Source organism: Diachasmimorpha longicaudata, chromosome 2, assembly GCF_034640455.1.
Source record: "Diachasmimorpha longicaudata isolate KC_UGA_2023 chromosome 2, iyDiaLong2, whole genome shotgun sequence".
Taxonomy (NCBI): Eukaryota; Metazoa; Arthropoda; class Insecta; order Hymenoptera; family Braconidae; genus Diachasmimorpha; species Diachasmimorpha longicaudata.
Genome location: NC_087226.1, coordinates 12957136 through 12984468, shown reverse-complemented (window position 1 = coordinate 12984468; position 27333 = coordinate 12957136). Strand labels below are relative to the sequence as shown.

Here is a 27333-nt window from a genome sequence, read left to right as displayed (position 1 = left end):
GTTGATTGAAGCTCTCATATTTAATTTTTAATGATGATTGATTATTGGATATTTCTCTCCGTGTACTTTGCGAGCGTCGATCTAGCAATAATAAGGGGTTAGGTTCGGGAACTGGCACGAAATTAAACTCCGTCCGAGGGCGATAAATTTGCAATGTCCTGACAAGTCACTCTGGATATTAGGGTTATATCGCATACATGTATATGTGACATAGACCTGGTTTTAATTAATATATATTGCCCAGTAGTTTACCTTCAGGAGTCACTGGCTGGGATAACTGGCCCCTCATCCTTTTACTCTTTGGCTACAAACATTCGCTCCACCTTTGGGAATGTGTGCAAGAGGGTGCAAGGAGTTCAGTTAAATACATAGCCCTCGACGTGGCCGAGTATATAGCGTATAAAGTATATATGCATGCTTTGAGAGAAGCATTATTGCTAGCAGTCTTGTGGGAGGGGACGCTAACTAACGAAGCGTCCAAATCCACGTGCTATACCTGAGTTATGATCTTGATACACTACGACTTTATTCTTTTTTCATAGGCCGGACTTTTTTAATTTTATAATATTCAAGAACTTGATGATTTTTATCAATCACATGATCTTTGCAACAAAACTTGAACACTCCATTTTAATAATTACTTTGCCGTCCCATCAAATTCATGTATTCATTATAGTTAGAAAGAAAATCCAAATAGTACAGTATTTGATTTTTTCATTCTCTTTCCAGAACGATGACATTTAAATGGGCATGAGATATCTTTCCGTATGCAATCTCGTGGAAGGACAAGTTAATTCCCTTCAGCAGCATTTATCATTCACTGGATCCGTGAGTAAATGATTCATGATAATTTCATAAAATAATTACTTCACTCAAACCCTTGGTTTCATTTAAAAAAATCCTTACTTAATATTTATTGTAATCATCGGTAAGACATGTCAATAAATGTATAATTTCTCCCACTGTTGGACCGTTCGTCAGTAGCTTACTCGGCATTTCGTTGAAAAAAATCATTTTCGAATGAATTTGGAGCTCGGAGCTTGGCCATATCAGAACCTCCCTGAATTCATTCTTTAGTTTCTTCTCCCGGAGATCATTACACCTAGAGTATGCATCGGAAATTTTATCAGCCAGGGGGGAATAGAGTTTAAAAAATCGATTTTCCTCTTTATCCGTTATGATGCGATTTCCGCGGGCGATTAACAAGACTGAGCCATGCAATTTTCCGTCTTTGTCTTTCTGTCGATCGTAAAGAAAAAAAATACGCAGTCATGTGCGCTTGTGTATGTGACTTGGCTGACGGAAAGGAGATACGTAAAAAGGACTACCTCCTGTACTCCGTAAAACTCGTTACAAGCGACCAGATAACGACGATAACGATGATAACACGATCGTTCGGAAGTTTCAGCGCAAGAGGTATACGAATATCGTTTCTACTATACCCAGGAGAGGATGGGGGCTGGGATATTCAATTTTTTTTCACCATCTTTCTTCTCCTCTCTGTCACTATCCTCACTCTTTTGTCCTCCACATTTTTTTTTCGCCTTCTCTTGCATTTTTTCATATAGAAGCCCTCGAGCGTTGGCTGAATTTCCATAAATCCCGATGCGAAACCAAAAAGTCAGACGGGTTTAGAACCGAGTTTGTCGTTTTTGTCCAGCCATTGGACAACTAGTTCAAGCTAGAGCAGCAGCGGTATTTGGCGAAATAGATGACTGTGCAATTTTTCGACATGCTGATAAAATCATTATTTTATTCATCAATAGGTAGTTTAATTCTCATGAACAGAATCACTTTAGAGAAAAATCGATGGAATATGAGGGCTGAAAGGGAAAAAAGAGCCGAGGAGCAGGAGGAAAGTTGGGATGGAAGTTGACGATATCGGCTGTCACACGAATCAGCCATACGTCATCCATTGAAGCGTGCAGAAAGATGAGTGGGAGGGATTGAATTAAAAGCGTGCCTGATGGTGGATAGAGATGCCAACTTTTCATATTATGGTCGTGAGCCTCTTTTTCGCACGCTTTGGGGCTTTATTCTATCTTCTGGCGATTTCCAAGAATTATTAGAAAAAAACGTATGGTCGTATGGATGACAAAGAAGTTGCAGTGACGCAAGTGTGACAAGTAAAATAATATTTGTCAGCAGAGAGTTATTGTAATTTCTTCTTTAAAAATCTCGGTGCAGTTGGTATGCGCTGGCAGGACACGAGAGTCAAAGTTTCTTCATTTCTGGGAAAAAGTTTGATAAAAGATTTTTCGAGGGCAGGGGGAAAAGAAATGATATAGTCTTCAAAAATGCTCACACTCCCTCGTTAAAAAAAAAAAAATTTTACTATATTGCTATGGCTGATGATAGACAAAAATTGTTTGTGATGATGAATTGGGTATGAATTATTTTCGATTATTGTATAATAACAATCCTAAAAACTTTTAGTTTCAATTGTCGATTACTGTGATTTTATTCTATTCATTCTAAGAAAAAAAAAAACAAATGAAAGTTATGAGCTATTATTCTTTCATTTGAAAAAAAATATTATCGACGAAGAAAAAGGTGAAAAAATCTAGCCCATTTAAAATTTATTTAATTATTCAAATTACTCAGTAAGTCATGGGTGGAATGTATATAAAACTTAGTCTTCAATCCTGCTATTTTCAACGACCATCAAGGCCGGAGTGTCATCAAGGGTTGACTTACATTTAGGTCACTTTCATTGAATGTTTCAGAGACAGTGAATGACTAATTAATTCTACGTCAATATACAGAGGAACAATTAAATGTATTCATGGTATTGAATCTAAATAATTTTCTGTTACAATTGAGGAAATCAAAAATCAAACGCTGTTTCTCCTCACTGATTTCACTTGAAAATCAAATGATTAAATATGAAGTTTAAATGGAATTTCTATTTCATTTTTTAATTTTGCAATTTTCGAAAATACTTTCTCAATTCATTGTTTTTTAACTTATATTTCTGTACAACTCGCGCTTTTTAATTTAAAATAATCCTATTGAAGACCGCACAAGCGCACAAATTACGTTAGCCACCTAGGCTATCAGCCAACTTCAGGCGTTGCACTTTTTCCTCACTGGTTGCCATATGGTCTTATTCAAGGCCGGAAATTCAAATACGATGTGCGAAGCGTGCAATTAGTTTCGTGTCATATAATTTTGGGCAAAAAGGTTGAAATAACTAGTGAAAACGTTAGCATGAAAATTTTTTATTAATTTCACATTCATAAAAATTTAATAATAAAAAGATATTTTTCGAAGCGTCCTCTAATGTTCAATCGCAACAATGACTTTTGAATTGAAAATTCAGAGTGCGATGTGTGTTATCGCGATTCCCCGACTGGCTTCCCTCGATATTTGAAATAACTCATTTTCAATGTTATCAACTACATTAATCCACCACCCTGACATAACACATGGAAAAACTGAATATGTCAACGAAATACCCATTTCACAAGCAGTTATACCGATACCAGTGTTCGATAAAATCCCACTCTTCCATCCCAAAATATAATTGATATGCAAAATGGAGCGGAAATACTCTGTAAAAACGTATCGCCAGTCCTCCAGTCATTCACCCCGTCAGTTTCATCCTCAAAATATCAATAGACGTGAAAAAAATTGATTAAAAATATTAATTGAGGTAACGCAATTGGAAATTTCACATGTTGCATGTAAATTTGGTTCTGACATTTAGTTTTCCGTCGAGTGCTACGAGGTACTTGACGCCGAGCTCTATATGCCCCGTGCACTCAACACAAGAGTGACACATGATATGTGAAGCACGTGAAGTATTTTTTTAATCATTCAATTTCGCAAATATTTAACATCCCAATAGAGAGCTCCTTTTCCGCTCCATTTAGCTAGTGAATCTGACAAGAACTGATTAATTTTGCCGCCTCAAGAGTGAAATAATTTTTTTTGCTCGTCTGATATGAGTTGGATGCCTGCACTTTCATTTCTAACTATTCACCGGGCACATCTCACTCCCAACGAGTAATCAATTAAACGTCAAGCCGGATATCTCGGGTGATCCATTTATTTCTTCACCTTCATTGGAGCTGAGTAATATATGACTCTGTTCAGTTCAATTCTTATTAAAGTCCTGGTTTTAATTCAATTATCGGGAGATATTTTTCGACAGGTGTGAATAATGGATTTGTTGGAGGAGGGTGAAGTTGGGGACGAGCAAGTGGAGAATATTTTGAAATTCTTGTATTGAAGGAAATGGTTGATATGAAGTGATTGAGTTGATTTATTATGTGAAAGTTCTAAATATTGATACAAAACTGTCGCTTAATTTTTTTCGTAAAGACAAATACTCATGATGTATTAATAGTAATTAAAAATTATCCCATCTCATTAATTAGCATTAATGTAATGATTATTCTTACCAAACTTGAAACAACCTTACCGTATCAATTGCATAATAATTTTTTACTTTAAAAAACAGTAATTCCAATTAAAATATATGAATAAGTCATTCTTTCCCATTAATTTTCTCGAAGGTATTCATCACAAAAAAGTTCATGAATATTAAATAAAATCCAGAAACTTTATTTGAACAAAAATAACAAGTGCACGTTCCGTTGCTGCATTTTCCTCATTCTATCTCTCGTACTTCAGGCACCTGATACAAGGCATTATATTTTCATTCGCTGAAAATGCAACATTGTTTCAAATTCAATGCATACAAATCGGGGGGAAAAACCGTAAGAAGCGAATAGCGATTTGCCGAGAGAGTGCTAGAGCAGTCTTCTACCAGTAACTATAACCACTGGGTTCGTTTGAATGTGGTTGGAGGCGGCTGGGGTAGGGGATTGGTAATACCTAGTGCAGTTGGGACAACTGCAGAGCGGAGAGCGCCAACGACGGATTCTTATTAAGATAATTCGGGCTAATTTAAAATTCAGTGCTGGGGCCACTGAATTTAAATGGTCACCGACTTTACCAGCTACGAACCAATATCAAACCGAGTAATGTCAGCGTTTTGTCTTGTTGGCTCCCGCTTCTTCGGTCACTTTCTTTATTTGTGGACATCGAGCAGTAATGGAGTTTGGCTTTTAGGGGGTAAACCAGCAAGTTTTATGGGCCTTTCGACGTTATTGGTGATGTTTTGAAAAGGAATAAATTTTTTTGAGGAAATTTCATAAAAACACCATCAAGTTGGTTTTAATCAATGAAATATTATCATATTCTAATTATATTATAAGCATTATGTATCAACGATCAATTCAGTTGTTGTATAAAAATATTCCAGTCGGTTGATATTTCACCAAAATTTATGAAGAACACGCACGATCAATCAAAAACGAAAGCGGTAACACTGTAGTCTTAATAATATGGACATGCATAGTGACGAAACGAGGGTTAAGAATGACCTCAATTAATTGTTTTCATATTCAATTAATTTTTTTCCATCGCTTCTCTTTTGTTCAAAGTAAAAAAAAATGAATTGTAATTTTTTTACTTCCGGAGAAGTGAAAAAGGTGAGATTGGGGTAGGGGTGAAGGGTGATTAAAATGCGACGGCAGAGTGGTGGGGTGTGCAAATACAAAAAGATAAGTAACGCATGTCAATTTCACGACCTTTGGCACCGACACGCACGGTTATGAAATAACAGGAATGAAAGAAATTAAAAGAAAGAAAAAAAAATGATAAAAAGCGAGGTTGAAGGTGGGAGTGGAGAGAAAAAAGAATGGTGGATCCCAGGCAGCGAGGCATTTTCCATTTTCTCCGTGGACAATGAATAATGTGTTGGCAGATACGTATATATTTACGCATACATCAGATATTCGAACCGGTCGGGGCTGACAGATATCTCTTATTTTCTCACCTATCGGACACGTTGATATTTTGAATTAACGAGAAAATAGTATCATTACCTTTGCTGTGAAAATTTCGATTGGATGCTATTGACCTCATTTGTGTCAACTATTATTAAAGTCACATTATTGATGATATATCTGCTCTCTTGTAAAATAATTGGCTAAATAATAAATTCTTATTAGAATGAAAAATTAAGATAACAAGATAACCACAATTCCCAACAGGGTACCCGAGCTACCCGAGAGTACAAGTACAATCAGTTCCTCGAGTGATTCTCCACCGATTTATTTTCGTCCATTATAATTAAATTCATTATTTCAATATTAATTAATGCATATTCCGAATGAGATTAAATTCACCTCGTTAAGTTTGCACCTAACAAAGGTTGAATTATGCGGGCGTGATGTGCATCGATTACCATCATCATCATCGACTTCCGTAAAACAACTCGGTCCCATCACTCTGACCCCGCGAATCACTAATAATAGCCTCAAGCCAAATGTTGGAATGAGAGAAGTGCCGGAACAAAGAGATGGAGTGAGACGAATGATCATTGGGGTGTGGGATAGGAATATACATTGAATAGGTTCAAGAATTGTGGAGGAGGGCAAGAGGGAAACTCGTTACTCGATTTCCATGCTCGAGTCACGTCCGATCGCTGGCAATGGAGTCCAGCTTGTACGCGGCCAACCCAATTGAAACTCCGCACGCTTCACTCTCCCAATCGGCCACTGCATTCGTTCGACGACGCAAATTACGAGGAGCGTGAATAAATTCCACAAGCGTAATTTCAGTCAAAGTACCATTCACCATGATTTTCGGAAGAGGGAATTTTTTAAATTTCTGCTTGTGAATATGAATTGAAAGGAACTTTGCCGGAGAATGACATTAGAGTTCATTGTGGAGGGCTATAAATTATTGAAGATCCACATTGTTATTTTATTTTACGGAAAAATACACACTCACACATATACTTGTAGAAATGTTTCATCATTATTAGTGTGCTAATGTTCCCGAGCATTGCACTATCTTTCATTATTGGACATTCAAAATAAATAATGTTTACTCTTCGTACCAGCTATTACCCACTTGATAATTTTCGAACGATGAATTTTTTCAATCAACTAATAAGGATACCGCAAACGTTGTCCATCGAGTTATTAAAATTCAATGTCACTCGGGAAAATTGAATTACAAGTGAGGGATTGCTAGAAAAATTGTAGATTATTTCGTACTTTCAGAGTTCCCGTATTTGCCGTAGTTTTTAGTTAGCATCGCTAGAGGAAGCTCGCATTCCTCACGAATACACGACTCCACTAACCCAAAGACGAGGGGATTTCCGTTGCTCTGATCCAAGCATCAAAATGAGATATCCGCTCTGTACAGTGCCCCTTCCACTCCTTGTTGCATTCTCCTCTCCATTCACCGCACAAGTTAAAATATCCTTTGTTACTCAAATGGCTAGGACGCTAAGGAGGCTAAATGCAATGGACTTCATATACACGGTATATGATTTGTAACGAGAGCATGAGACACGTTTTATTGGATAAGTGGCCTATTTTCAAAATTGTACCGCTTCACCTTAGACTTTATCGGTCTAGTTGTTCTTATCTATCCTGCACGCTTCGCCATCTCGGTCTGATGATTCTGAGAGGTGGGAGTAATTTCACTCAGTCACATACTAGGCATATCAGGTAGAAATTGCAATACCACTTTTCTCTCATGATTTATGGTAATGAATGGAGAATGAGGATGAGCTTTTCCGGCGAAAGTTTATATCGTTGAGTGTCCCGCTGACGTCACGTTTATCATTGGATAAATTGTTCCGTAATGGTGAAAGTTGGCGGTTTTTTTTTTCTCTTTTTGTTGTGTTTGGGATGTGTGTGGTGTGCGTGTGAGGGGGGCTGCAAGTAGTGATGACGTTAGGAATTTTAATTGATATTGGATTTTTTTTTTTTTTTTTTCGAGAGCAGAAATTTTTATGGGACAGAGAAAGTCGATGAAGAAGAATCCTTTCCTTTTTGATTGGTAGGAGAAATTTTGGAAAATGTGATGAATTAGAAAAATGAAATTATAAAACAATATGGACCAAATTTCCTCAATTTTCACTTGTCTCAAAAATTGTTTGGATGTGCAAAGAATTGAAAAGTTTTAGTTGTTATGAAAATCTCATCAATAAATTCAAACATTGTGTATATCATCATCATAAGCACTTCAGGATTAAAAGTCGTTCTATTGCTTGTATGGTCGCAAAATGTTCTATCCGGACACCAAAAATGGAAAAACATTTTCCAAATCTAGCATTTTCATCGGGAAGCAAAAATCACCAAGTCGGTTATATCTTCGGAAATGCCCACCCAGTGAGCAATGAACAACAACAGCAAAACTCTTTCCTCCACAATATATTCACACCTAGAATTGAAAATCACCAATTCTCATTTAGTCTTTGTGAATAATTTCTCGCACCAGCTTGCGCCAACAATTCACATTACCTCCGACTTATTTATGCAATGATAAGCTGAATTCTCGAGTTCCAAAGCTCAAAATCAACAACCAAGTCTTAATTGCCTGAAAATGAAAACATTTAATAGAATTCAAGTTTGTAAAATGAAGTGGTTAACTGTGTTATCCCTTTTTCTTTCCCTTTCTACAACTCGCGTATCTGCTCACCGGTAATTCTATGCATGACGGGTTAAAATTCTGAATCCTTCTCCACCCTCTGATGGCAAGTAAAAGCAACGCTGGAAGTAGCTCAAAGTTTTGGCAGTTAAACGACGGAGTAAGAGAGACGAAGCGTAAAGAGCCGCCTCGTGTACACCAGCTTGTGTCCTTGCATAATGCATGTCCCATCCAACGTCAAACTCCACTGCGGCCGATCCTCATTGGCCTTTTATTCTGCTAACTTCTGAAGGGATAAAATTGTGCACTATTAACTTCGGAGAAGAGGAAAGAATGGGAAGGAAATACAGCTTTCGAAAAACACTAATTTCGAGATGAAAATTGCTGAACTAATTCTTACTGGTTCTCATACAACATAGCAGCAAATCTTTGGGGTTTTGAAATTTTTGTTCTTCAAAATATCTTTTACGATCCATACTTTTTCAAGATACACGGAGAGAAAAATTCAGTAGAAACTAGTATACCATCGAGCAATCCTGTTGTGGAAAAAATTGGCCAACTGTTAGTGAATTTTGTTCAAACGGTCAAAAGTAACTTTTACTAAATATTCGACGAGTTATACTAACATTACAGAATGGTATGACAATTGCTAACTGGCATCTGAATTTGATTTTAGCGAAAATCACTTTCGGGGGGCGAAAAAAATTTTTTTTTTTGCGTTTCTACCGTTGATTGAATCTCAAGTTTATTCAACTGTGTAAAACATTTATTTTCGCAAATACATGCTGTCATGAGCACTAGCATCTAATCTTTGATGTTGGTTTATGTTTCAGAAGTGAAGTTTATGGATAGGATGAGATGGAAAGTACCGAGTACGATGGTTGATTTATGAGTGGAGCCCGTGGGCATTAAATATGAGCATTTCATCGTGCTTCAGGATGATTGAAAATCTTATTATTTTGGGTCTTCTTAGCCTTGTTGGAAGATGTCTCGCTTGGCCGAGTGATCCAGTGCCACATCTACATATCAAGCCCTGTAAGTACTTGAAATTTATCATGAAAATCATTACTATCATCCACTATTGTCCCTCTTTATCATTATCAAAATATTCAAAGCTTGCATTTTCATTGTTGAATCATTGAAAATTTAGGCAATTCCTCTGTAAAGATTTTGATTAAAAAAAAACCGGTGATCTTTTGAGTAAAAGATTTTACCGCGGGAACCGATGAGGTAAAAAACAATAGGACTATTGTTTTTACATTTCATCGCATTTACTTCATTAATTTTAGTATATTTAGTATTTTTATTATTATTATATTTTTTTTTATCTGTTAGAGAAAAGTATTTTGAAAGAAAAAATGATTTTTGCTCTTTGAATATTGAACAAATTCTTCGTTAAAACTTTGTCAACGCTTAATTCACTAAAGATAAAATTAGATCGTAAATTTTCCCGACTTTTTAGTAACATTGAAGACGAGACTTGGTATAAGAATATACCTCTTGAAAGATTAAAAAACACAACAAAGAGAGGGTAATATAGGTTAAAATTCCTCTTTTTTCCCATAATTTTTTCTCCCTCTGTACCGTAAAGATTATTCTCATTGTCGCGTTTACATTGTTCCCATTTCATTTTCACATCTTTATGTATTTTTATATTCCGGAAAAAAAAAATGAGAAAAGAGAAATCCACGCCTCCCATAAAAGAGGAAACGGTACAGCAAATACTTCTCTCATTCTTTCGCCGAGTAAATCCCTTTGGAGCTCTACAGGTGTTTCGGATACAGCGCGCTCTAACGTTTACCCTCTTTTAGACGGGCATATACATCTATACTGTTGTGTATTTCTACACTTCCTTGGATTATTTTTTTAACTATGTCTCATCCGATCATCTGCTTTTTTCCCGCACTGAATTCAAGGGATTTTCATCTGTTTTTATTAAACTCAGGGATTATTGAAAAATTTCAGTGAAATATGAAATTGTCGCGAAGCTACTTTGTGAGGGAACAATTGAAAAGTTCACTATAATATTTGACAAAAGGACTTTTTGCCTTTTATCCATATTTTTCTAGCTTCAAATGAAGCTCATTCTACAGAGGTAGTTAACATAGAATATTGAAAGGGTTATGAATAAAGTTTATAGACTACCAAAGAGCACTTTGGCGTATGCGATTCTGTTAGCTATAGAAAAATAATGAATACTTCAGTGCATTATCGATGATCAATAAGAATAAAATCATAAAGTCTGTTATTATCGTTATAATTATCATTATTATTCTTATTATTATGATAAATTATTGTTCAATGCTCAACCTTCGTAGTTCTCATAATTTTATGATCGAGAGAAAAATCCTAAAATGTCAATAGACATTGAAATTTGATGTTTTTTTTTTTCATTATTCGTGACAATTTGTCACGAATGTTTTAGTCATCCCTCAATGAAAAATAAAATTACATTTACAGGAATTTCATATCCAGCGTATGTATGAAAATATATCCACATCTATCCTATGGTTTTACCAAAAAAAGTAATATTACCTATCGAACGCCAACCCATAAATATTCTTTCATTAGATTTCGTCTAGGTAAAATATATCGTCAAATTTACATTAGGACGGACGGAAGCTGTGCACAATTGGCCATGTATCGTGTTTAAGTCACCGACTGTGCAACAGTGCGTCTCTAAGCTCGACTCGTTAGGTAACTGTTGTTGGAGTGAAGGTAAAACTTTCCTAACTTGGGTTGGGGCTGTTAGAGGGGAAAATTCAATCTCAATGTATTACGGACAAGGAGGGAGTCGGAAACCTGTGTAATACTCTGAGGTGAACACCTGTCCGATTGATCCGCTTCGCAGCACAATCGACGATTATCAATCTATGTCGTTTGGATTATTAGAAATTAGTGTTCGAGATAGAATACTTGGTGGAGAGGATTATGGACATATTAGAGTAGAATTATTCGAAATTAACTTAAGAATTTCACTTTTAGTTGAAAGTGTACAGAGAAACCAAATTGATCTATGCATTATTATAAATATCATGAATCTATTTTCAGTATTGATGATTTAATATCGACCAATTAGCATGCACCCATTTTTTTCCTTCGATCGGAAGGTATAATTACTTCAGTGCAATCCCCCTCCCGATCCTAACATGCTGATGAATTGAGTAACTTCTTTAAGAAATGAGAAAAACTCTTCCAAAATAAATAACAAACGCCAGATTAAATTGACCGGTTTCCTTGTTTCAAATCCCACCAGCCGCTTCGATTAATACCCTAATAAAAGCATGGAAAAAAAAAAAAGTGCTCAGGATTGAATTGATTAACTATTCAGTGTAATGCCGAACATTGTCTACTCGAATATTCTCACAAGCTCCTCGAGCTCCCAATTCATTGGGATAAGCTGCAGTGATCAGAGCCAAGGTGCAGCGATCTGGCTGTGGTAAGATGAGCGACACCACGAGGCGCCTTCTAATAGCTTCAACGCGCAAATCCCCATCGGGTATCTCAGCCAACCAAACGCCCTCCAGGCAAATCTCCGAATCACGTTCATCCCACGACAAAGTAGAATCAAGTACCACAGGGATATCCATTCCAGTTGAGAATTAATTGATCGAGGCTTTATTGTAGAATTTGATTTTATTTGAGGAGACTACCGAACGATTCGCCCCTAAATTTCACCAAAATATTGTCATCACTTTTGTTAAAGTATTAAAAAATGTAAGAAATATACAATAACAATTTGACGCAGTGACAGGTATGAATCAACATAACCGGAAAGTCAGTTGTAGCGTGAAAAAACGATGACTCGCCAACTGGCCACTTCACAGTGATCCATCGATCTGTAGTAGCGAGTTCTGTGCGTGACTACGACTATAAGCTAGCTTTCCCCTTGACGCTCCGATGATTCATACGTTAATGAGACGCCAAAGGGAAACATCGCGTGGATAATACCAGAACGCAAATTATAAATCCCGAGCAACCTTGACTGACGTCGCGTACTGTTCATTACAGTTTAATTCACGTAGCAATACTTCTTCCCTTCCTTTATTTCGTTCATTTCATTTGTTGGGAGATCGATTCACAAACTCGTTGTTCTTTATCATCAGATGTTACGCCTGCGATGAGTTATAGTCGTTTACAAGCGGCTCCGGTGTCAGCACGAGTGGGAACGCGAAGTATTTCCGGGGTCGATGGGCTTATACCCATTCCATCGATGTGTATCATCGCCCCTTGAGCTATAACATTGATACTCGGGGCTCATTTTTTAAGGGGAGAAACTTTTCCTGTAGAGGGAGGGATAGGGTAGGATCTGAGCAGCGCGGCTAGATGCACTTTTGCTGTTTGTTCAACTTTTGTCAGATTGGCTTGGAGAAAGATTTCTATACTATTTTCTTACTCATCTTCAGGCTTTCTTTGGATGTTTTTTTAGATACGTTAGATATGTTATTGCTCATTGAAATCTTCTCTTGAGTGTGGCCTTACTAATGGATATGATTAAATGATTTGAAATACTATGAAAGTTGAAAAAAAAATCGATTTTTAAGTTAAATTAATTTATGAAAATGTGGAAAATTCAGGAAAAATTTATCTGTCTTTTTGAATATTCATATTCCATTGAGAATCCATTAAAATGATCAAATTAACATGTGACTTTTGCAAAAAGGTGATACATTTCTATGAATACCTCCTCGTAGCTTGAATCATCGAGATCAATTGTTTCCGCACTTGTAATGAAACATACTCTTTTATCACGCTTTGCAAGGAAAGTAACTGCCGATGCTTTACGGGCTTAAAGCATTCTTTTCTAAGCCATGGTAAAGTTTATTTTCGCACTCGAAACAATACATACTTTTTTTGTTTACAAGATGTCATTTAATACGACAAAATCTCAACATCTCAAGAAAGAATAAGATTATAATGTTACGCTTCCTCAGTGTAGCCAAATTCCTCCGGATTTTCACTGGAAATTTTATCCAACTTTTTTCCACATCCAAACACGTAGAAACTTGGAAAAATCCCCGAGACTTTCGCCCGAATGCGCTTTTGATATTCATCAAATTTCCGCTTCCGAAAATCTCTCTCATTGAATTCACTTCCTCCTCCTCCTCCTCCTCCAACACGCGCATTTTTATTTTCACTCTCAGCCGTTACTATATCATCTATCCCCAATTCACGCGCACATTTTGTCATTGGGAATTGTTATACCGCGGACGAGATCGTTAATATCAGCTAATCGGACTGACCGCTCGACTAAATATCGAGGAGAATGGAGAAGTGGGTGTGGGTCCTGTGGTGATGTGGCTGTGTGGCGACACCGATAGCGGGCAGACCGCAGAGGAAAACAGAGAGGGCCCGGCATCACGGCTTGAATGGGAAAGAGAGAGAGAGAGAGACAGATTGGTAGTGGACACTAATCTTCCCAGAGCCATCTCCAGCGTTTGAAAATTTGGCTCTCAACCAAACCGTTGCTACCACACACGACAAACGGCCGCACGAGCCTGTGGGCAAGCGCCAATTCTTTTTTTCCATCCCTTCGATGACAATAAAAATGGGGAATATTTCCCCTTTTCTATTTAGTGCAACTCCATTGATGCTCCATTTGTTCCCCAGATTCAGGGAGATCGGCATTGTTGTACCGCAAAATTTTTCTCAATTTTTCTTACCACTTTTTTTTTTTTTAATAGTCTGAGCCCTTACACAGGGTTTTTGTACTAAATGTCTGGAATGCTTTTTGATGAATTGCAAAGTGGGGGAGAGCATTTTAAGTGCTCTGGCAATAATTGGGAAAAATGTTTCTGCCTCAATTAACGTCAATATTTTTTCTGAAGAAGAGGATAAGTATTTAGTTAGGATTTTTGATTATTTTAAGCTGCTTATTATTCTTAGTAGAAGGATAATTATATAAAGTTCATGGGAATCAGTCTCATTCTTAACAACAAAAAATGAATGATAAAATGAACTTGTGGCTTCTTCACACAAGTAATCCGTGCATTTTTTGGACAACATGATACTATATTTAAAAATTAAAATGTTTCCTCTGCTCATTTCTATAAAACGATAAGCTGACATAAATAGAAATGCTAAATATTTCATAACGGAACTGTTGGAATGCATTTGTACCGCCAATAAAGGCAACAGCGGGTAAACTCTCCAGTCAACTTTTACGGGTTTGAATTGGAGAATTTCCGTCCGCTCTTTAACTCTCCTCAAAATTAGGTGGCCCATAAAAAACCGCCATTATGAAATTTTTTCAGTAAAACAGAAAGTTTTATGTGGAGAGTTGCCAATATTGCATTCGTAATCCATTGTTACTCCCTGCTGGAGGTCTTAAGCAACATGCTTCACATTTCCGGGTAACATAAAGGAGTTATTCTGATGAGAAAAAAAATGATGAATGAGAAATTTTAAAGAACGGAAGGGGAAGGACACCTTCGAATGTCATCAATCTAATTTAAAATTTTGGGAACACAATTCACGGTTTTCAATTCAATGATATGAATTATTTGGCTCAATTGCCCTAAAACAATAGGTCCGCGAGAATAGAGGGGAATAAAATATTTGTTGCAGCCGCTGAATTACCTTAATAATAAACAAGAGGTAATGTGGCAGATGCAAAAGTATAGCTTATACCCCAGCTCGTTAACGCTTCCCTCCTCCTCTTCCTCCTCATTTCTCCCCCTGCTTTTGCAACTCGACACGCGCCCCTTAATGCCCTAGCGAGTTAGGCAAACGAGCGCAAACATTGGCAAGAATGAAAAACACAGCACAGCTTCTCATACACATCTGAATGTGCCAGCACACCTAGAGACTCTGCATTCCCAACCTAGCATTGGTTAATGCCCAAGTATAACTTAAACACCCCCTCGTACTTTTACCTTGAAGTAACGGAAAGGCAGCAGTGGTGCCCTCGTAAATCAACTTGTAGATAAGAGTTCTCCTTCACTCCTTACCTCTCACTCTCTTTTCTTTCCCTACTGATGTTGAAAATTATTTGTAACTGGGCTGTCATTTCTTTTGAATATTTCCGTCCGTTGACAGCTAAATCGCATCAATTATGCGTTATGAAAATCCTTCGTAAGCTGCGTTTGGTGTTGTTGGTAAAACGTTTGAGCTCCATGGAGAGGGAGATGGGCGGAGAAGGAGGAGGAGGAGGAGTAGAGCATGAGTTAAATATGGGAGGGGAATTTCATATACATATTTGGTTCTTTTTTGGAGTAACTCATTTCATACATATGGAAGGGATAATTTCATTGTTGGACTTTGGAGCTCCTAATTATCAGCTGTAACGGAACAGATGAATTACCAAAATCCAGGTCAATTTGTAAATGTGAATTTGTACCGATTGAATGACTGCGAGTCCGTGGTGATGGAGAGGTTTTTCCGTTGACAGTGACAGGAAAATTAATTTTTTTTTGTCGAACATTTGGCAATCAAGAAAGCTTATGTGAATCTATGTTTTCCTTTTCATCAGTTAATATAAAATTCAGTGAATTGATTTTAATTAAATATTCTAGTGTTTTGGAGAATCCTTGTCTTTTTGTGCTTCTAAAACTTGGATTTTTATTGAAAAGTACCGAAAAAATTTAGCTAAAATGACTTTATCAAAGGAATTTATTATTTCTTCAATTATTTAATATAAAAAAATATTGATTTGATGGTCGAAAAATGGATTGCATATTCTCGGAATAGTGTAACGTTTCATTACTGCAGCCACGACATTTCCGACTTTTATAACCTCGTTGGAATTTTATTTCTATTGAATGGATTTACGTCCTCCAAATTGAATCAATTATTTTCACGTAGATAAAGAGGTTAACGACGGGTTAATAAAAGTCGCCAATGGAGATATTTATATTTACTTCGTTATTGAATGGAATTTTAAGTGGCTTTATATTTCCATGCAATTCTAATGGCCATTTGATTGGAATAAATAGCCCCCGAGCATCCACCATTCCCCACTTTTATTGCTCGATTTTTCACTGTATTATCATAATTCTACATTTGCTCTGTGCAAGATGTACAGACCAGATATTCATTTTTATTTGTCTTCATGAAATAAAATTGAAATTTCCAATATTGAAGTATTAATAGCAGGATTTAACGATAATAACTTTTAACGTTAAATTATCCGGTGTGTTGTAGAAGAAACATGAGAAATAATATAGGTGCCAAGCGGATTTTGGATATTAACCAAAAACTTTAACAAGAATTATTCGAGGTATTTTTTTTTGTTTTCAAATATTTAGACTGAAATGCACAGCTTATTTTTCGCTTGTATTGTTCGATTACTCATTTATTTTTCGAAGCACGTCATTGATTTTTTCCATTGCTAGTTTTGCCAGAAAAAAATGCGCAAATCATGACCAAATAATCCATTCAGCATTTTTCCGCGGAACATCTCGAAACTGGAATTCAAACCAGCCTTTAGTTACGATATGTATATGTGAGCTGAAGACCCGCCAAGCAAGGGAATATACTCGAAAATATACATCTCTAGTCCACTGAAAACGTCCAATGGCAATGTACATAAACTCCTCTCGCGCTTGACTCGTTTTCCCTCGTATATGGGAGTCACTAGAGCGATACGACAACAGCTCGATTGTTAGTAAGGACCCTTCGCCTTTCGATCCCTTATCGCTCTACGCTCTTTGGACAATGCTTATTGCCACTCGAGGCAAAATGAACCACCCCCTCTGTCCACCCAGCCCACTACTCGTGCCATCCCCCTTCCTCCTCTCTCTCTCTTATCTACTCTCAGCATGGGGCATGTGGCTGTACTTCGATTCACATATATCGATCACGTTCTACCCCCCTTACGCTGACGTATTTCCAAGCTTGATGGACGCGCTCAAGAGAGGCTTTCAATTTATGGGATTTTAATGCCATTTCGGCATTGACTGCATGTTGTTTTGAGTCGTCAATTAGGTGTTAACATGCATTAAAAAAAAGTTATGGCAAAACTCTACTCAAAATGTCATAATTGTCTAGGAATTTTTGAAATTTGTGAAACATAAAAAGCAATTAGTGGAAATGGTCATCGTCCTAGGAACTCTAGAATATTTCTGTCATTCTAAAGTTTAGACATTTGAAATAGTACTGTCATTGAGAAAAAAGATCGGAGCAACGACAGGAGAAAAATCTCCGTCGTTCTCCGCGAAATTGAATCAACGATTGGATGTAACTCCGCAGTTACGTCTTCGTATACCGAAGATACAGAGACAGAAACAGAAACGACCAAGAAATCTAACACCCGGCCACATGCAGTCCCAGAGCAAGATACAAAGAGATAGGTGGATATGTCGCTGCCCACTCTCTTTTTCGTTCTCTCGCTCTAAGAGAGAGAGGCGTTGTCCCCGAGGTCGTAAGATCGTGCGTCCTCGTTTATTCTCTTCGTCATCCCCGGGGAGTCACACCAGCAAATATCTCCCCTCCTGGCTATACCTAGAGAACGTAAGTCGGGTTTATTCCTCAGTTGTTCTTATCCAACTCGAAAGGCAGCCCAAGACCCAAGGTATACCTCTGGGTGATTGATCTCGTGTCCTCAGTGCGACGCTTCCTCTGGTCGTCGCGACGCCTTCATCCTCTTCCCCCTTTGCCATCTTGTTATCTCACTCGCACTCTTCATCTCTGGCCCCGGGAAAATTGAGCAGCCAACGAGCCGTCTGTCCGATGGTCCAAGCACGACGTCTTATAGTTACCATCGATCTTCCTGAAATCTCTCTCTCGTATTCTTCATTCATCCGGAACTCTCGCACAATTTTTCACTAGATGACGGATGTGATTGTTTTTTCCGACAGAGAATATTCAAATGTTTTTTAAATAAAAGAAAAAAAGGCTAATTACTTTTTTCTCATGCCCGCTAAAAATTCAACATTTCAATACTCGATATAGTTTCACCCGTGGAACCAGAATGAAAGTGAATACGAAGCGAATGAAATAATTGCATTAAACTCAAGATGAGACGTTAACTCAATATTTGAGAATTCGACTATCCTCGTGCCAACACTCTCTGGTAATACGAAAATTTTAATGTCATTAGCCGTATGATGTAGAGCTAAAAATATAACAAGCTGAGTGCAGTAAAAATAGTATACGATGTAGGCGAGATAATGCATGATGCAGTGTAGGTTAATTAATTCAATTGACACTGACAATGTTGAAAAGGGGAGAGGAATCGTATGGGCATGTGGATGAATATATTAATGAGGTAATTTTTATAGTTTGCATGTAAAATTTTACTGATAGTTCGTACTAATGGAGAGAAATGTGGCATATGAATGATTTATTTTGTCAACTTAATAAGAGAGTTATATTCATTGTCTCGGAATTATCCTGAATCCACAATTTTTTAAACCTCAATTCCAGTTATTTCAATCAATTTTAAGTGAATAAGCAACCGGAACTTAAAAATTTTGCAATACTTTAATATGATAAATATTTTTGATAATTAATTGAGTTAAACTCTCTTCACATTTTCACATCACCTCTTCACAAGTGAATAAAGGCGAAATGGCATGTTTCTTTGAGAAAAAAATGATGACACATTCCATTTTTATTTATTTGGTGAATTATTCACGACGATAAAGAGCATTACCGTACAACAATGATTTTTTTATTCTTTCATTTGCTTCGTTCACGACAATATTGAGAATAGAGGATAGATCTGTTTTGCACTTCAATTGTGTAGAATTCTTGCCCTGTTCTTACTTCATCGTATGATTTATTCAGCAGTGACATTCAAGGGGATAAACCCAGGGTTAAATGACGCCACGGCTGCAAAATGCAGTCCATTTTATGTGATTATGAGGTTTATTTCAATGCTTTCAGCGAAATCATGATGTCCGTGACTTGAAATAACGTTATTCCGCAATTTTCAGTGATTTCAGTTACTCCCAACGAATGGAGTCATTGATTTCAACTGTGAGCCATAAATTGTGTAACCCCAATGATGGTAATTATTCTTTTGATTTCATGTAAGATTATGAATCAAATTCGCAGTTTATATGACTTTGAGAACTATAAACTTTTTTCCAATATTTGGCTGCATCTGAATTTTATGTGCCAAATCGGATTATTTAAGAGCTCGATTTTTATTCATTTGATAATTTAACTCGCCTGATGCTTTCAATAATGATGAATCTGGACTGATGTTGAATACAAATATAACAAGATACAAAAGTGGCTTTTCGGATTGAGCAATGTGGGTTAACCGTTATATTTGGTATCCAATGTAGCCGTCGATATACACCGAATATACAATTTAAATTGACAATTTCGCGTATACAATATTGGATGCATCAAAGCGACGCCAACTATGAACATGGCACATTTTCCGTGACGTATCCCGTTAACATAATCTACGACTGATCTATATGAAGAAATTCTCCTGTATCCAATTTTATATTGAGACATGCATGTATACCATTGGGTACAGGTATGTGTAACAACATACAATTTTGTGCATAGCGCCATTCAACGTAACATTGAGTGGCGCTAAGATTTCACAATTCACTTTATTTTCAAGTTTACCATAGAGATGATGTAGAAATTTTTGATGAAAAAATTTGGAGTCGGGACTCGTCGTCTTGGTGAGTGACTCATCTAGAGTGGAGGAAAAAAATTTGGCTTTCAAATTTCCCTAGCAAAGAACTCCGCTAACGCTTCTCTGGGGGAGGCTCGAGGGTAATTGACCTCAAAAATGTAAAATTCTCAGTATCTTGATGAAAAAAGGCCGAAGAACTTAATATCGGGGTCATACATAGCAATTTCCTGGGACAGTACGGACGATAAGGTCTCCCCTAGATTTTAGATTCATGTAACGATAAAATAAAGAAAAACCTATCAAATTGAAAATATTCCAGTAATCCTGAGGATATTGCGGCATATGAACAATTTTTTTTATTATTCATTGTCAATTTGATTTTATATTCGTCAGGGAGACTAAAATGCATTGGGATAGAAACTTTGTTTTCCGCAAGATTTTGAGGAAAAAGTATTCCTAGAGTATTATTCCAGACTATTATGTCTTTTCAAAAAGACACTAGTTACGAAAAATGTCGTATGATTATTATGTCTTCATAATATTAAGAATACATTATAAATTATAATGTGATAAGATTTTCAAATTGGATTTTTCAATATAATTTGTAGACATTTATCCGTATTATTTTTTTAGAGAAAAATAATAGAACAATAATTAATGTCATTAATTGGATCGACTAATTTAAAAGTTTTTTTTCTGTAACGCATGTGCCGGCGCCTTCGATACTGAAAAATATTTGAACAATTCGATGAATCGCCAACCAACCGTCCAGCCCCGAGTTCTTTCCTCTCCCATAGTTTTTTGTTTTTTATTAAATCTACCGCAATCTCCCGTGGTATTGCATTCACCGTGGTGTTTGATAGTTGATGCAAACCCAGAAAATAGCGCCACAAGAAGGATAAAAACCAAGAGAGACAGAGTGTCGTTGCGAATTGATTGAAAAGCCAGTGGTAGTAGGGATATGATTGATTGGTACGTCGAAAGATCGCTATTTCGCGATGCTGTTTCCTCACCCAAGGGTAAATTGCAAATGCATTTGTACAGCATGCACCAAGTGGGGGAGTTTGGGCAATGTTAAATCCGATAAGTTGGACGATTTGTCGTTGGTGAGTGGCGATGCCTTTTTTTTCGACGCTGTATACTTTTCACAGAGAATCAATCATCCATGAATTTACCAAACCCACTGATGCACTATTTTTACTCTCGATACTCTATCTGTGGTGTATCGATTTGATGCTGCAAAATGCGAAGAGAAATAAAAATAGCCGAGATAGGGTAAATAAAGGGGGTAAAAAAAACGGAAATTGAGATATCAAAGGTAACTGAGTTATATATTGGTCACACGATATTCGTATGAAAAAAGTGGATAACGAATTCAGGGGAGAAGTGCAGGGAGTTTTTTTTGCGAATACAAATTTTCTGGGTCTAGCTAGTCTCGTGTTACTACGTAAAAGAGCTCTCGGTAGGGAGGGATGATGGAATTCCAAGGTTTTTTTTTTTCGGTCCTGCACGCTTGGTGAATTCAATATTAATATTTCTGCATAGCAGAAGTGGTTCATTAATAAAAGAGAGATGCTGCATGTGACTTCTGTACTTTTTAATTTCTACGATTGCTGTTAATTGATATTTCCACACTCCCAAAACTAGAGTTTCAATTTTACAGAGTTTTGCAGACGTTTGTCAAAGGCTAAAGCATCTGAATGAATTGATCCTCAAGATCCAAAAAGACTATTCCGAAGAATTATCTGCAAAAAATTTTATGATTTAGTTGTCTTGATGTGCAGATAAATTCGATTGTTGTCCTGGTTCAGTCGGTACCAGTCGCCACTAACCATCACATTTCCGGTCCATAAAACCATCGACATAAAATATATTTGCACACTACCAGCTGTTGACGATTCAATGAGCTAATAAGCTTTAATACACCTCATATGAAATTATCATTACTCCATGAGGATGTAGATTTAGAGGGCATTTATTCAATTGGGGCGCATATTCGCGAATATCTCGGAAATGGAAGCGGAAGGATGGCCGGATGTAGTATCAGTAGAACGTCCCGAAAAGTATTCAATTTACGTATTTTGTACTATTTGATAAATTGGAGTATCTTGTTTCCCTAGGCGAACGCAGGGGTGATAATTTAATCCTCTTTTGTAATTTCCGGTTATCGTCTCGTGCCAAGAGTAAATATATTCCCTGTATAAACTTGTATTTTGTAATGGCAATTAATTCTCAAGCTTTGAAATTATACAGCCAAATAGCATATGCCCTCGGAGATACTTCCAGGAGTCTTTCGAAATTATGCAAAAATGGAATGCAAATAATATCCATTAAAATTTATCCTCCAATCAATGGCAATAGCTTAATTTAGCATATTCCTTAAGGACGACATTTTCTAAGAATATGGAAAGGCGTTGATTTTCATGTATTCGAGGATTTTTCCCGCGTCGTTCAATGGTATCAGCGGGTAGATTCGTTTGGCACAGCACCAGAGCGCAATGAATAGCCACATTGAGACGGAAGCATGTTCTATGATAGAGCAGGATATTCTTGGACAAAAAGGGGGAGAGGAAGAGGAACGAGGATGAGAGAAGGTGCGGTGGAAATACCAGTATATACGTATATATCTCGAAGAGGGTTATGGAAGGTAGAAAAGACGGTGATGGGGTTGGGGAGGGAAGAAAGTGCTCTAACGATGAGCCATTCAAGCCTCACTGGGAGACCATCGACCTGCAGGTGCAGAGATGCTGGCTATATAGCTATGTATGGCAGCTGGAGAGTTGAATGTACCTATATAAAAGCTCCTTGGCCAGGGGGCAAAGGGAGGGGGCGCTTTGACTACTGGAGGCATTCAGAGTTTGAAGATCGAAGATCCTACTCGAGTAGTCAGTACTGACTTTAAACTAGTCTGTCAGTTCACTTGGCATGAAAATTCACTGCTTTCCATTTTGCACCTTGTAGTGCTTTCGATGGGGAAGGGGTACAAGGGGGGGGCGGTATAGTTTGAAGGCGAAGTGGTTCGATAATTTCCGGGGGGGGGGGGATTTTAATGGGGAATGGACTACTTTCAGGAGAATGGAAGTGCCAAGATGTTTGGACTTAACTTGTCTCTTAAGGAGATACTCGAGGAACACTTGTTATTACTTCCAAAATTGTATGTTATCTCTCAATATTTCCTAGGGATTCTTAAAAGAATCTGTGAAAGAAATTGTTTTTAATTTTTTTTTAGAAAATTAAGTGTTTCTTAACATTCGGAGGAAAAAAAAAGTTTTAAATACTTCAAAATAAGTGGAAGATTTCATTGCCATTTCATTGATAGAATAAATAAAAATAGATTTTTCAAAAATTGCTTTAGCAACGTTTTTTCAATAAAGTTTTTTAAATGTCATCGCATTTGACGAGCTTGGAATTTCTTTTTCTTCAACGTCTGATTATTTTTTATTTTTACACTTGCTATTATCTCTTCTCTCCCTCGAACATTACCTTTTAAACGGAGTAATTTAGAATAAGTCTATATTGAAATCTTGATGTACTTTACCAACTCTCCACTTTTCCACTTTTGCTATTTCCCATTAGAGGTGTGTAAATATTCAAAATTATGAATAATTCATGATTAATTCAATTCGAAAACAAAATGAAGGCGGAGTAGAACTTTTCTCTGAATGTTCTGTCCGTGTCGTCGTTAGCAGCACTGTCTTTCCCCTAAAAAAAATCCTTTGTAACAGCGTTCAATAGCCAAATAATATGTCCGGAACTCTCGTCCGCGCATGATTCCATGGTGGAAAACTTTTACTGAATAACGTTCCTGATTCATTCGAAATGAGCTCGAGGGTCAGTTTGTAATTGTACAATTGTGGACTGTGATCTAGTCCTTTTCGGCGTATTCGGTACATTCCAAATAACATTTGCGCAATACTAAAACATTTTCACTACTCGAAAGAACTACTGTACATCGGTGGTGAACATACAGTGGCTTGTAGCAATCTACTGGATTGTCAGTTACAAAAGAGAGAGTTGTGTTGGGCCACAGGAAGGAAAAACAGTCAACCCATTGGTCATGGGTACACCAATTGAAGTCATGTAGAAAAAAAGAGACGGTAGTAAAAGGGAGAAACTTGTCTTGCATCAGCAACATTTGGGGAAAAAATCCACTCATTGATGGTTACTACTGGTATTTCAAGTGAATAAAAATCTGATGTATTCATTTCGAAACTCAAGATCCAACTGCGGATAAGAATAATTATGGACTAAGGTATTTTGAAGAATCAATGATTTTGCTCATTTAATGTTAGCGCTATTTTAAATTCTCCAGTGGCTGGTGCGGTGGTAATATCTTCCATACTTGTATTGTACATAGTTTAGAAATAAAAGGGGGACAAGGATGATGAGACTGTAGATATGATGTACCACTAGTGGACGGATGACGCGCTACGTTAATCAACTAACTGGCCTAATGTCATCATCATCAATGCCCTCTGATCTTGCCTTCGTTACTCCCTCCCGCGCGGGGATATGTCTTTTAACTTCACTTTATATATCTCAACCGGGAGCGCCCTGTGTCGCCATTAGTACACATACGCGCTTTGCCAATTATCGGAGTCAACTGGTATGACCTAACTGGAATTTATTACTCTTTCATTCACAAATTCTTTCTCTCACACCCAATGTACAATAGTACTTTACGAGAGATTCCGAGATAGAGAAGGAGAAACGGCTTTTTTTTTATCATGGCCTTCAGGAACGAAATACGATGCGTTTGAGCTTCACAAGAATCTCCTAAAGATAATCGAAATTTTTCCAAGTGGATGTTCAAGCCAATAGAATTTTCAGAGACGTAAAAAATCTCTCACCAACGTATCCACTCTACCTTCTCAACTTCTTAATTTGCATGACAAATCTGACAATTTATGACACTATTTGTCAAACCTATAAAAAAAAAACCTCCATAATCGCCAATATCCCTGTCCCATTTATGCTTCCTAGAAATTGAAGCACCACTCAATCTCTGCCGCTACAGCATCATTATATGTGGAATGAACTTGAAGAATTTCCGGTAGCTTACCTCCGTCCCTCCATTGGATTCCCAATGACATGGTGTTTGGCCATCGCTTGGGGACAAGTTTCGCCCATTAAATATCCATCTGATGAGATTCAAGAGGGAGTCATTTCTCTCGCTATTCTATACACATTAATACCATCCACCGTGACCATTATATTTCCCTGTAGAGGTGCCCACGCATAGTTTCCCCGGGATTGGAGTTTTGTCGAGGGTGTCAAATATGAAAGGGCTTGAGAGGTGTAGATAAAGGTATTGTGGAGCAGGCGGTTGGAACGGGGGGGGGGGGTTACAAGGAGACAAGGAGAATGGAATAGGGGATGATAGTGAGAAGATGAGATATAGGATGGATGCCAAGTACCCAGGTAGGAAAGGGATGTTATAGGAGGGGGGGGGGAACGGTTTCACCGTTGAATTATGCCACGTATGCAAAGTGCAAGCTATCTTGCCGAGTGATAAGGGAGACACGCGAGTCGTGCATGTCCCGTGGAATATAAGCGGCGACACTTTGCCACCAGCCATGGGTTATATTTCCTCGTATCCTTCAGCCTCCCACACCGCCGTAACAACCACCTCGTGGGCTTGGGCATGCCTCGCTCACATTTTGGTCTGATGCTCATCCCTTTCTAGTATCATCATCCCACTACGACTCATTCCCAAAGTGATTCGAACCGCAGCACCGTCAGAATTTACATATCATTTATGAGACTGAGTATGTATCCGGCGGTGGGGATGTTGTCGAATTTTGCGGTGATTGTGTTGGAAGGAAGTTGTATTTTCATTTTTTCAAGGAAATATAATTTTTTTCTTTTTAACGTTTTATTGAAAATTCTTTTTCGTCATATCGTTTATTCTGCCTAAATTGAATTTCATCAGTTTATTCATAGATATAGATGATAATAAAGTCTACTTATCGCCACCAATTAAATTTCAATAATTCATATTGTTTGTCAAGATTTATCTTTAATGATAAATTATACAATTCAATTTAGTTATATCAATAAAATTATGGCCTCATGAATATTGTCGTGATGCTTAATTATTAATTCTTTTGGGTCGGGAAGTCATACCTTATAGGTAGAAAATTGCTCTTATATTGCGCATAGATTTTTTATTTTCAAGCTAAAATTAAGCCATTACGATAAGTATTAAGCATTGATCTAAATTACACAATCAACGGAGGTGATTTGCATTGCCCATCCGGCTATTCCAATCCACCACCTGATTTCACTAACGAGCCAACGATCTATCCGTTTCCCGTTCGTTCCTCACCGGTATAAAACGTCGTCATGTATTACCTATGTATGTAGACACCATTACCAGTTGATAGTAGAGCGCTCCCCACCAAGTATTTGTGTTGAAAAACGGCATAGCGACTATGTGAATGGTTGGAATTGGCCCTGTTGGAGGGTACAATAACTCTAGGCGGCATCTATCATATTTCATACTTCACCAGTACAAAATGTCGTCTCATTCTCCCACTCCACGTTGCTTGTCCGCAGACAGTAGATATATACTAGTTGGAGTTGTCTTTAGGTTGTAATGTCCCAGTCATCCTAATCCCACCAGCGAGGCTCATCCTGAATGGCCCGACCAGTCGCTGTTGATTTAACGAAGCGTCGTATTTCGAGAAATCGAATGCAATAAATGAAAGTCTCAGCGTCGTCGCGTGTTGGCGTCTGCCATTGGCGTCTATCCAATACAGACAACTGGTTTATATCTTTCAATGTACTTCCGGTTTACGTACAATTCGCCCTATTCTTTCCCCAGCTCTCTCTCTCTCTCTCTCTCTCTCTGATGGATTCTTTCTTATTTTCTCGGACCAGAAAAGGGGTGACAGCGAACGAGGTATATCCAAGTGCTTACTTGAGTGATAAAGAAAAGGAAGAGGGGAGTCGAGATAAGCTTTTGCCGAACAAGCGGTTACCTGGCACTGGAACGGTCTTATCTTATGAGTTGAGAGATAGGGGAAGTGGGCGGGGTTGGGTGTGCGGGTTATCGGAGCCCTTTAAAGCCGGGATCAGCCAATTGTTTTTTTTCTCCTAGTGTGTCTTGGGGAGGGAACTGTCCTCCTTGTTAATATCGATGTCTGAAGATAAAGAGAAAAACGGTTCAGTTTATTGCCGAGGGCAATTAAAAAAATAGTTGGTGACGTTTTGTTGCCAGGGGATGCGAGACTTATTCATTTCATTTTTTCAAAAATTGAATTTCCTGTGTTAAATCATCACTAATTTTCCCACACTGTATAAAAATTTCACTTTAAATCTTCATTGAA

General features: G+C 37.5%; 1 protein-coding gene and 1 long non-coding RNA gene across 10 annotated transcripts in view; one reads left to right on the top strand and one right to left on the bottom strand.

Moving 5' to 3' along the window:
- Positions 1-27333, top strand: part of LOC135173149 (semaphorin-1A-like) — a 101443-nt gene that overhangs the window by 29380 nt on the left and 44730 nt on the right. For 5 of the 8 annotated variants that reach the window (XM_064139838.1, XM_064139831.1, XM_064139832.1 and 2 more), the window contains 2 exons: positions 730-828; positions 9294-9495. In XM_064139838.1, the coding sequence (XP_063995908.1) occupies positions 9375-9495 (121 nt within the window). In that variant the 5' untranslated portion in view covers positions 730-828; positions 9294-9374. The remainder of the gene's footprint in view (positions 1-729; positions 829-9293; positions 9496-27333) is intronic. The other 3 variants (XM_064139835.1, XM_064139836.1, XM_064139837.1) reach the window with 2 other exon arrangements.
- Positions 7264-9369, bottom strand: LOC135173152 (uncharacterized). Of its 2 annotated transcripts, XR_010301254.1 has the most exons (4): positions 8861-9369; positions 8512-8746; positions 8334-8409; positions 7264-8253 (listed from the first exon to the last, which is right to left on the bottom strand). It is a non-coding gene; the product is annotated as an uncharacterized LOC135173152 (long non-coding RNA). The 2 variants fall into 2 exon arrangements; XR_010301253.1 differs by having other exon boundaries at positions 8512-9369.